Source organism: Calliphora vicina, chromosome 1, assembly GCF_958450345.1.
Source record: "Calliphora vicina chromosome 1, idCalVici1.1, whole genome shotgun sequence".
NCBI lineage: Eukaryota > Metazoa > Arthropoda > Insecta > Diptera > Calliphoridae > Calliphora > Calliphora vicina.
The window spans coordinates 87542446-87554957 of record NC_088780.1 but is presented as its reverse complement, the minus strand read 5'-3'; the positions used below and the strand labels follow the sequence as shown (position 1 = coordinate 87554957).

General features: G+C 30.6%; 1 protein-coding gene across 1 annotated transcript in view; it reads left to right on the top strand.

The window, feature by feature from the left end:
- Positions 1-12512, top strand: part of beat-VII (beaten path VII) — a 327320-nt gene that overhangs the window by 207883 nt on the left and 106925 nt on the right. The window contains exons 3-5 of the mRNA XM_065499191.1: positions 9269-9364; positions 9603-9738; positions 9844-9980. Coding sequence (XP_065355263.1) covers positions 9269-9364; positions 9603-9738; positions 9844-9980 — 369 coding nt within the window. The remainder of the gene's footprint in view (positions 1-9268; positions 9365-9602; positions 9739-9843; positions 9981-12512) is intronic.

Sequence of the window (12512 nt, the reverse complement as noted above, 5' to 3'; positions counted from 1 at the left end):
ATTAAAAACCGATCGGTTTCGGTTATAGTATTGTATTAAATATTTAACATACCGAGGTGTCCTACTTTGGGAACCCCTGCCCACGCCCTTGGTGGGCAGGGGTTACTAAAATCGGACCAACCTTTTAGAAGTTACAGATTTTCCCGACTAGTGTTGTCCACTATTCGAGTTTATTTTTTATCAAATAAAGTTTGCCATTTTTTATTATTCGAGTGATTGATTAGTTTTTTTAAATTTTCACGATTATTCGAATAAATTTCTTTGTAACAATGAAGTAGAATACAAAGTGAATAAAATATAGATTCATACATACATACGTATTTGAAATATTAGTAAATTTGTAATTGGCCTCATGTAATTTGGACAAGAAATTATTGGTTTTTATAATTTTTATAATGAAACTAATTTTGGATTATATCTCGTGTTGAATTATCTCAATAATTTGTTTAAAAATATAATCGGTAAAATGCGTTATGATTCTAGGTTATTTTAAATACTTATGAGTTCTCAAGTACAGTTCCGAGAAAACGTTAATATTCGGTGAAATCATGAAACGATTTCAATAACTCTCGTCCTTGGGACAAAACTTCATCAAGTTATATTTAAAATTGCGACAAAGTTTTTTTTACATAAATTTTGATAATGCTGTGTGATTTTGAAATAAATATAGGAGAAATAAATATAACTAATTTCGAATAAAATTTCCAATTATGAATATCTTTGTTTAACAATATAAATAATAGATTTTGTTTATCTAAGATTTTAATATTTCTATTTAAATAAACTTTTTTTTTAATTTTGATTTCAAAATAAAATTATTCGAGTATCGACGATTATTTATCGAATAATTTTTTTTCATTCGAAATAAAACTTTTTTCAACAATTATTCGAAGGTCAACCCTAGTCACGACAAACAGTATTTTATAAAATACGTGTCCACTTTAACTATATAAAACAACCAAACATTAAATTCTACCAAGTAACTGTACCAAATTTTGTTTCTTACTTGAGCCGAAAAAAATGTTGAGCACGCGCATTAATTTCAATACAAGCATAAAAAGCCAACATATCAATTACTCATGAAAGCACGTGTACAATTTTCGTTTAAAACAAATTGTAAAATGTACGACAAATCAGTTTTATCATATCTTCAATAGTTTCTGAAAAAAGACACTGGTCCACATTAGACGCATAGTCCACAATACCCGAAGTTACTCTAATATCTGTAAATAAAAACTAAGATTTCATTACAGTTTATTAATAAAGTGTTTGATTAATAATTTCGAATAAAAAACTTACTGCATATTTGTAAACAAAATATAGATTTTTTTTATTTTATGTATATAATATGTGTGTACATTAGGGTGGGTCAATTTGTTAAAATAGGTTTATATTTGCAAAAGTTATTAAACTTTTTCGAAAAAGTTCGATAAAATTTAACCTTGTAAATTAAAAATTGTAGTAATATTTTTGTTTGTTTTTTTTTTATTCATATGCGCTGGAGTAGAAAATACTAAAAAGGTGTTAATGAAAAGTTGAATAACTTTTGCAATTTTCATCCGATTTAAATAATTAGAACTATGTTTTGTTAAGAACTAAATTTCTTTTATACATTGGTATATATTTTTATAAACTTTCATATCAAAATAAGCAATGAAAAGCGACTAAAATCAAAATTCCTTAACGGTGTATTTTGAAGCCTCTCAGCGGAAGCTAGGTTTTGATTTTAGACCAATGGTTTCTTGGGGAAATTTTCTTAGAATCTTTTGTAGATTACGTTTTTGCTATACGCCTGTTGAGCAAAAAAATTTACCCACCCTAATTTATATGCATGTATTAAGTTCGAATAAGTGAAATTGTTTAAAGTATTTTTGCGTATTATTTGTATGTGAAAAACCAACGCCCTGCTAGGTTTTAGCTGCTTAGAACGTAGTTTCCATCAATTTGTATTTGTGTGTGTGTGTAACAATACAAACATTTGTAAATTGTTAACAAAGTGTTACACACCAAAATAAACATTTGTTCAAATATAATTATAGATATAGAAATTAATAAAGGAGTAAAAACAAATTTACTCTTTTGAGTTCGTACCAAATAAGCTACTTTTCATTTCGTTTATTTATTTAGTTTTTTTTTTAATTATAAATGATACCGCGTAAGCAAGACTACACGCAGAGAAAAAACATGGCTGTGGAAAACATATTCTAAGAGCAACATATTAAGATTAATGATTGCAGTCGAAACATATTATGATAATTATTAGCAACATAAGATAACATATTGTGATCATATATAATCGTAATGTCGTAGTTATGATCCAAAGCAATCATAATATTATCCAAAGTAAACATATTATGAATCAATTAAATCATATTATGATCTAATGAAATTATATTATGAATAAAAGACTCTTAGGCAAACCCTAAATATCTCCTTAAATAATGTCTTACACTTTCAAAATACATAACAAAATTATCTCTGTATAGGACTACAAATTGTAATATTATAAATTACCTAACCGCAAATTCCCAATTCACACCCCTGGAAATTTTTATTTTGCAGTCAGTAATGTAAAAATATAATTGAAATGAAACTAGATAAAAGAAACAGCCTCAGGTGTAAACTTTGGTTAGTTGGAGGTACATAAATATGTACGTGAGAGAGAAACTAACTTCCTTCTCTTCCAACACTGTTCACTCACTCATTCCGTTTCAACAAAACCTGTCAAGTTTTCTATTCTTACTATATGTTTCTTTATATATCAATTTAATAAATATCAACGTCATCGCTGTCAATAATGGTGAACCACTTATGCCTTGGATTTTTTTTCTCTCTCCTGTGGCCGCAATGGAAATAACAAAAATTGGAAATAAATAAAAAAAAAATGGGGGAAAAACAACAAGAGTGAGGGTTTACATGAGTACAAAATGGCAAAATAGTATTTGACATGAAAATGTCAATCAATTTTCATTCTGACAACTTGGGTTTTTTACAGGATCTTATTTCTGATTTTATATTTAAAATTGAGCGGAGCATATAAATGAGGTTTGTATTTATTATTACGTGCATATGTGCACAAAATTAAAAAGGGGCCAATGTTTTCAACTTATAGAATGTACATATGTATGTATGTATGTGAATATGTAAAAAAATCAGAAAACTCTTACCACAGATTGAAAATCTAAATATCAATATAACTTCTCGAAACTATTTGAAATGGATCTCAACTTGTAAGTGCGTTATATTCGGCTGTTGGTTTTCTAGACTCCTCACTAAGGCTCTATTGTGATTTAATAATTTTTATATATCTAATGGACATTTTGTTCAAAATTTTTTGGACTGATTTTGCCAATTTTCAATAAAAAAAAACATTTCCGTTCAACAGAGAATGGGTCACATTTGTATACATTTTTTGTCTCGATGCAGACTGGAAACCTTGGTGAGTCATCATGTTTAAAACGGTATAGATAACTCCTGAATCCTCCATGTCCTGTTATAAACTGTGTCAGGTGGTAGCTGATCTCTCCATGTCTGCGATTTACCCATCTCTCGATATTTGGGATCAATTTGTATGTCCATCGACCTGCGGTAGAATTATCCCACCTTCTCTGCCAGTTTTGCATAGACACTCTCCTTTCTGTTTGTCGAATATATCTGTACTGCGTCTCTGGATTCTTTGATTTCTCGTAGTGTATTTTTGAAAATTCTCGTGCTGTTATGTCTATTGGGATTATGCCCGCCACTACACTTGATGCATCGAGAGATATTGTGCGATATCCGCAGCATACTCGAAGACAATTTCTACGGAAAATTGACATCATGTCTTTCCTGGAAGTACACCTGAGAGCTCTCTCCCATATAGGTGAACCATATAGGAGGATTGAGTTTGCAACACGCGAAAGTAGTATTCTGCGGCTTTGCCTTGGGCCTCCTATATTTGGCATTATCCTTGCCAATGTGTTTACTACATTGGTTGCCTTTTGACATGAATATTCGGTGTGACGTTTAAAGTTTAGTCTATTATCGATCATCAAGCCAAGGAATTTGATAGCCTCTGTGGATACAATTTCACTTCTTCCTACTTGTATGTTTAGAACCTCTTTTGCCCTCCGGCTGCTTACCAACACCAGTTCGGTTTTATGCTCGGCCAATTTCAGGTTCATGGAGTCTAACCATAACCTTATGGTTCTAATAGCCTCATTTGCATAAAGCTGTACATCATCTATCGTCCGGGCTTGAACGACTACAGCTACATCATCCGCGAATCCTACAATTTTTACCTCTTCTGGTACTGTAAGTCTAAACACACCATCGTACATGATGTTCCACAGGAGTGGGCCTAGGACGGATCCTTGGGGAACACCCGCCGTAATATATTGGGACTCAGTGCCATTGTCCGTCTCGTACCACAGGGTTCTGTCAGAAAAGTAACATTTTACTATTTTGATAAGATATTCTGGTACGTTCAGTTGCTGCAGCGCTTTGATTATGTTGTTCCATCTAGCTGAGTTAAAAGCATTCTTGATTGCTTGGATTGCTTTTTTCGCCGTATCTACTACCAGAGTTATGGCATAGATTGTTGACCTTGCTTTACGGAATCCAAATTGCATCTGTGAGATACCCGCGGCTTCTTCTACAGCGTTTAGTAACCTAGTGTATCCTTTCTAGGCACTTGTCTAATGTATCTAGTAGGCATATCGGTCGATACGATTCGGGTTCTCCCAAAGTTTTCCCTGGTTTGGGTATCAGAATAAGTTTTTGTTTTTTCCAGATAGTAGGGAATACTTCATCGTTTAGGCAGTTATTGAAGAGTTTTACAAACAGACCAGGGGTTGTTTTTATTGCGATCTTCAATGCTCTGTTTGGGATATTATCCGGTCCTGGGGCTTTTTTATCGCAAATTTTCGTGCACATTTTTAGTATCTCTTCTTCTGTGACTGGTGAGGGTGAGATACGTTGCTGCTGTGAATCTCTCCTGTATGCGGTTCTCCTTCTGGAAAAAGCGTACCAACTATCTCTCTAATCAGGGTTGGACACGTTACTTGAGCTGATTTCTTTCCTCTTAGTCGCGACATCACAATACGATATGCTTTCCCCCATGGATTGGAGTCGGCTTCATTACATAATTGTTTAAAACAATTTGCTTTGCTCTTGTTGATGGCCTTTTGAAGTTTTTTCCTAGCCTGATGATATGCCTCTCTTTTCGATTCAAAATTGGGTCTTGACCTTCCTCTTTGGTAGCGGCGCCTGGTTTTTAAACATTCTTTCCTTAGTGCTGATATTTCCTCGTTCCACCAGTAATTTTCTTTCCTTTTATTACTATGTCTTCTTCTAGGCATTGCAGCATCGCAAGCCGTTTTCATGACATTCACTATTCTTTCAGCCATCTCATTGGCACTTCCATCTTCGATGCTTTGGTTTGAGAATGATTCTGCAAAGGTAGCTTCATCCAGTTTATCGTTTGCCCAACCTTGGAAGGTAGCTTTTTCCCTTAGTATAGTTGTGCGGCCTTCATTGTCTATGCTAAATAGTATTGCCTGGTGGTCGTTGTGAGTGTAGTGGTCACTCACTTGCCACTGAACGTCCTTAGCTAGAGGAGTACTGACGAATGTAATGTCGACTATCGACCCATATCCAGCTCTCCTAAAGGTGTATGCGCTCCATGTATTTAGTAGGACGAGATCGAGTAAGGAAAAAGCTTCCAGGAGTAATCGTCCTCTATTATTGGTACTTCGACAGCCCCAATCTACAGCAGCAGCATTGAAGTCACCTGCTATGATGATCGGATTGTGCTGGCTGGCATCTATCACTAGGTTTTCGATTATTTTCTCGAAATCTGGCAACGTTATGTTTGGCGACATATAGCAACTATATACATTAGAGTGACAATCAGTTGTATGGAAAAAAATGTTTGTTAAAATTTTGAAGAGTGCCGGGTGGAATATTGTGACACTAGGCCTAAATGTTAAGTGCTGAAAATTTGAGCCAAATCGGGCAACGATTTCTGGACGCGCATCGAGGTCAAAGTTCAGATATATGCAAAATTTTACTGTTAATATGGAATAAATAGGTAAAACTCGTTAACTTTCTGCATTGTTTTCTAGAAATATAAAGATTTATTTATATTAATGAATATTACATAAAAAAAAAATTTTGGAAATTAACCCTGTATCTCCTTTGGTTCAAAATGACCCAAAAACTGTATTATCGCCAAAATTAGAGAAAAATGTAAATTTTTCAGTTTTTGAAAAAATTTTGCTACTAAATAAATACTTTTGCAATTTAATGCAAAAGAATCGAAATATGTACGTAATTATCGTTGTAATGAGATATAAATGACAAAATTTGATTAAAAAATTTTAAAGTTATTACAAATTCGGCAGACCATTAATGTTTTTCAGGCCACTTGAACAAAAAATTTAGGAACAAAATTAAGATATTTCGAGAAAAATTAAAATAAAAGCCCATTTTTACTTAACATATGTCCATATTTACTTGTATATGAGTTTTTGTCTTCGTAGGATACCGTTAACTTATTCGCAGGTATGACCAAAAAAAATATTTTTTTTAACGGCTGTTTCAAAACTCCATTTTCAAATTTTTAAAAATTTTGTTAAACAAATTTCAGATTTTTTCGATCATCACATTGGGGTTTATTGACATCAAAATAGGGAATAAAAATATGAAAAAATTATGTCAATACCTCTTACAGTTTTTCCGTACCTGCGATTTAAATTTTGCGATTTTCAAGAAAAACTAATTTTTTGTCCATTTTGAAACACGTTAATGGTCTGGCGAATTTATAATAACTTTAACATTTTTTAATCAAATTATGTCATTTAGATCTCCTTACAACGACAATTACGTACATATTTCGATTCTTTTGCATTCAATTGCAAAAGTATTTATTTAGTAGCAAAATTTTTTCAAAAACTGAAAAATTTGCATTTTTCTCTAATTTTGGCGATAATACAGTTTTTGGGTCATTTTGAACCAAAGGAGATACAGGGTTAATTTCCAAAATTTTTTTTTAATGTAATATTCATTAATATAAATAAATCTGCATATTTCTAGAAAACAATGCAGAAAGTTAACGAGTTTCACCTATTTATTCCATATTAACAGTAAAATTTTGCATATATCTGAACTTTGACCTCGATGCGCGTCCAGAAATCGTTGCCCGTTTTGGCTCAAATTTTCAGCACTTAACATTTAGGACTAGTGTCATAATATTCCACCCGGCACTCTTTAAAATCTAAAAAAAAAAATCGGCTGTCACTCTAATATACATATATCCCTCCAATTTGTATCCTAACAAAACCATCCGAAAGTTGTTTCATTCCCTCCTCAATCGCCTTATTACCGCAGGCCCAGACAGCTGCTCTTCCCGATGAATCCTTCTCCCATATGCTTTTCTCTAGGTTTCGGTATTGTTCGCTTAGTATGGCGACGTCTATTTTAAGTTCGTATATAGTCTGTGTTAAGAGATCCTGGGCTGCTGCACAATGATTAACATTAAGTTGGATGTATCTCATTTATATCTGTCACTTAGGGCCTTCTTGAAGACTGATATAGCTCCCATATAAGGACCACTTCCGAAAAACACAATAACCTACATAAATATCTAAAAAATATCAATATCGAACCAAAATTTTACATGGATCCGTAATTTATATTTCAAAATCATACTATAGGATTTTGTGAATATCGGTCCATATTTGACCATAGCTCCCATATAAGGTCCACTTACGAAAATCAGTTAATTACTCATAAATCTCTTATAAATATCTTTATCATGCTAAAATTCAACACAAATAATACTCATATACATAGAAATCACTGTACTGAATTTTATGAAGATTGGCCCATAATTGGTCATAGCTCTCATATAAGGACCGTTTTCGAAAGAGATATTAACATTAATAAATATCTAAACCTTATCGATATCAAAATTAAATTATACACAGATCAGTAATTTGTATCCAGTTATCTTACGACTGGATTTTGTGACTATCGGTCCATATTTGACCATAGCTCCCATATAAGGTCCACTACCGAAAATCCCTAAAATTCTCATCAATTTCTTAAAAATAGAGCTGTCAAGTTCAAACTCGAAACAAAAAATGTCAATATTTATAAAAATTGCTGTACCAAATTTTATGATGATCGACCCATAATTGGTCATAGATGGAGCCTAAGAATCGGAAAACACATTAACCTACATAAATATCCAAAAAAAATACTGAACTGAACCAAAATTTTACACTGATCTGCAATTTGTATCCAAAAATCATACCACAATATTTTTAAATTTCGGTCCATAATTCGCCATAGCTCCCATATAAGGTCCACTCAAATACTAAGAAATTACCTTTCAATATTATATGGCGATAGGCCCACAATAGGTCATAGCTCCCATATATTGAACCAAAATAATATACAGATTAGTAATTTGTATCCAAAAAACAATTTTGAATTTTGTGTATGTCGGTCCATAATTGGCCACAACAACCATATAAGTTCCACTTGCGATAATAACTATAATATTCATAAAACTATTGTAAAGACGAAATTCAATTTAAATACATAGAAATCTCTTGAACGTTGTCTAAATATATTTGCATACCCTTTTTTTATACCCTGTTTCTTAACTTGAGGTTAATAAGGGAAAAATGTTGAGCCATACGCGTAATGTTAACCAATTATTAAGTATATAAAATGTTAAATTTCATACTTTATAATGAATTTCAACAAACTCTGTTGAAAATGGTAAGAATCTGAATTTATTTCAATTATAAATTACTGAATTATATATATAATTTTTTTTTGCATTTGAAATAAAATATCTTTTGTGTAAGCTAGTCTTTCTAAGTATTGTTATATTATTTCAATTGTTATATCATCATATTTAGGTGGAGGGTATTTAAGATTCGGCACGGCCAAATATAGTACTCTCATTGTTTTTACGTACCATTTCTAATATACTTTAAATTACTTCTCAAGGATTCACATGTGATCACTACAAAATTATCTTATTTTCCTTGTATGCATGCAGGCGCCCTTAAAACATTATTACTTTCTAATACTTCACTGACCTAATGTAAGGTATTTTTCCTTCTATCACTCAATACATTCAATTTAATAAAATGTCTAAACCTAAATATTGATTTTTGATATTAATAATATTGTATGCTTTTGCATTAGAACTAACTTATTATATTAAATGTATTTGATTTTTATTTTCCTTTGTCATACGGTTTTATTGCAGGTATCATGGTTTAGAGAAGAAATGAAATTTTTCGAATATGTTAAGGGACGAAAACCACCGTTTAAAAATTTCACAATGGAAGGAGCAGTCATCGATGTAAGTACATAAATACATAAACGCACACATATATTTGCCACATGAATTCATTTATAAACTATACTCCATTGCTTTTATTAGCCAGTGGCAATAAAAAGCACAAACAAACCAAACCAGAGAAGAAACGAGGAAACTGAAACTGGGTTAAACGATTATTAACTTGCTTGTAACGATTTTTTTCTCCCTCTCTCTCTCTCTTTCCTTTGTACTTTTTTCATTTAATTTTTCATGCTTTCAGTGGGAAAATTCAAATGAATCTCAAGTGACTTTGGCTAATGTTGATTTTAAATTATCCGGACAATTTACCTGCGAAGTATCAATGACCTCACCATTGTATACAAAAGCATCAGTGGAACAATTTCTGAATGTTTTCTGTAAGTTTAATGTTTCACTATTAACATGCACTTGTACAAATACATTTATGTTTAAAATTTAACATTAAACCTGGTTATTTGATTGTGTATTTTTCAAATATGTAGTACCACAAACGGGCCCACCGGTGATCAGGTTTCGTAAACGCAGTCCTGTGGCTATTGGCGAGCGTCTAATGGCATTGTGTAATACAACACGCGCCCGACCAGCACCACACATTACATGGCTTATTAATGGCAAAAAGGTAAGTGTATTTCGAATATCAATTTAATGTATATTGAAATGGTTTTCCTTTCAATTCGCCGGATTTAAATTCGGCGGAAATAAACATTTGCATACACATAACTATGAATTATGTGTGTATTTATTTTCAAAAGGAATTTTTAAAAATGCCCATACAAATATTTAAGTTGGATTATTTTTTTGTAATTGTCAAAATGGTTAGGATTACATAAATACTTTCTTTAGCTCAAAACATAAATGCATTTTTTTCATATACATATATACAGTAAGGTTGTACCATTTGTATGTACCCAACTAAACTGAAAGAGTATTCTGTTTGAGGAGAACATTTCTCAAAATGTTTGTCTTGAGTTGAGTGTTCTGAAGAATTTTTTTTAAAATTTCTGGCAGGCGAAGCTTGTGAAATATTGGTAAATCAGTGGTGTATCAGAAATTTTCGCTTAAGTTCCAAATTATTCGAACTTTTGTAATTTTTGGAACAAATTGTAAGTTTTCATATATGACATTATAAATTCAGAAATTCAATCCAGTATGAATTTCATTTGAATTTTTCAGAAAGTTTTTCTGCCTATTTGATATTAGCTATATATACAAAGCAATTACAATAATGATATGAAAATAATCGTAATTTCAGAAGTTTTCCAGTGATATGTAACACTTTATTAAATTCATTTGTATATAATTCATATTCAGGCAAAAAAACAAAATTTTGATAGAAATTTTGAATCCTAAAAATATAGCTAACATCAAATCGGGAACAAAATAGGTTTCGAAAAATTCGAACTAGATTTAATTTCTAAAAATATTACACGAGGTTACTAACGAATTTATTTAAACTAATTATTTTAAATAATTATATGTTATAATTTGAAAACTGAAAAAAAAACATTACAAAACTTCGAATATTTACACGATAATTCCAAATATGGCTTTAAAAACACTTTATCACATGATACTAGGGTATTCGATTAACCGTTAATCGGTTAACCGATTAATTTTCGCCGGTTAACTGTTCGAATAATTTGAAATTGTCAATTTTCAAATAACAAATAAACCGATTAATTTGTGTCGATTAACCGATTAACCGAAATTCCTTTTTTTTGCACTTTTAACAATTTTTTGTATTTTTTTTCATTTTCAATTCAAATACAATTTTCAAATTAAAATTAGATATTTTTGAACATCCAATAAACATGATTAGTGAGTATGTATAACTACTGACATATTTAGGCCCTAATTTTGTAAATCACGTCACCAAAGTGATATTTATATTGAAAAAAAACAAAATTTCAAAAATTTTAAAAATTTGTTTTTGTTTTATATACAAAATTTTAAAATTATGAAAGGCAAACCAACGCTTGAATTTTGGCGCGTTTGTTCTGTTAAGAATTTGTATATAAAACAAAAACAAATTTTTAAAATTTTTGAAATTTTGTTTTTGCTTTCCATATAAATATCACTTTGTTACGTGATTTACAAAATTAGGGCCTTAATTTACATGTATTTGAAACTTTGTTTGTATTTACATGTATAGACGAAACTTTTTTTGAAATAAGTCTTTTATCATAACTAAACGAAACTATTAAATTAATCAAAATCTAAAACAATCCAAAAAGTTTAAATTATATTCTTTTTATAAAAGATTATGTCAGAAGATCTCACTAAAACCCTAAAAAACTCACACATCGCTCATTTGCTGCAACATCGTCATAATGCAAAAAAGGTCGTTTCGAGAAAAACGTCTTTGAATATTTTATGACATTTTACTATTTCTTAAATAAATTTTCAACAAATCATGCGATTTCAGAAATATAAATAGTAGATGTTAACATCTTTCTAATCTATATTTAACCCAAATTTTTATTTATCAAATATACGAGAAAACATGAATTTAATTTTTAAAGTTTACAACAAAAAAACACTCTCACACAAAAAATAATTGACTTATTACTTAGTTCATAAAACATGGATTTTGAGTTATGACGTTGTTGCAGCAAATAGGCGATATGTTAACAAAAATGATCTCAAATACCTTATTTGCTGTTTTTTATGTTTTTGTACACAAAATTCGTTGTTGTATTTTCAATTTAAAATGAAAATAGAATTTATTCGGTTAATCGAATAATTTTAAATTAACCGGTTAAATCAGAAACCCGATTAATTGAATACCCTACATGAGACCAATACTTTTAGTTTCTTATAAAGAAGAACAATTATAGAACTTTGGAATTAAAAGTAAAAAATAATAACAAATAAATTATTCAGAATTTAACCCTTTAAACAACAAAAAAATATTTCGTGCATAATGGCTAATTTTTCTTAATCTCAATTTATTAAAAATTAAATATGGATTTTGAACAGCAATCTACACTTCGGGTTAATATGAGTTAAATATGTCCAAGTAAAAAAGTATATTATTTTTTTAATCAACGAGTTAAAATAGTGTAATTAATTAATTTATGGGATAGTTTTGACACCAGATATGAAAGGGTTAACAAGAAATTTAAATTTACGATTTAAATAGTAGAACATA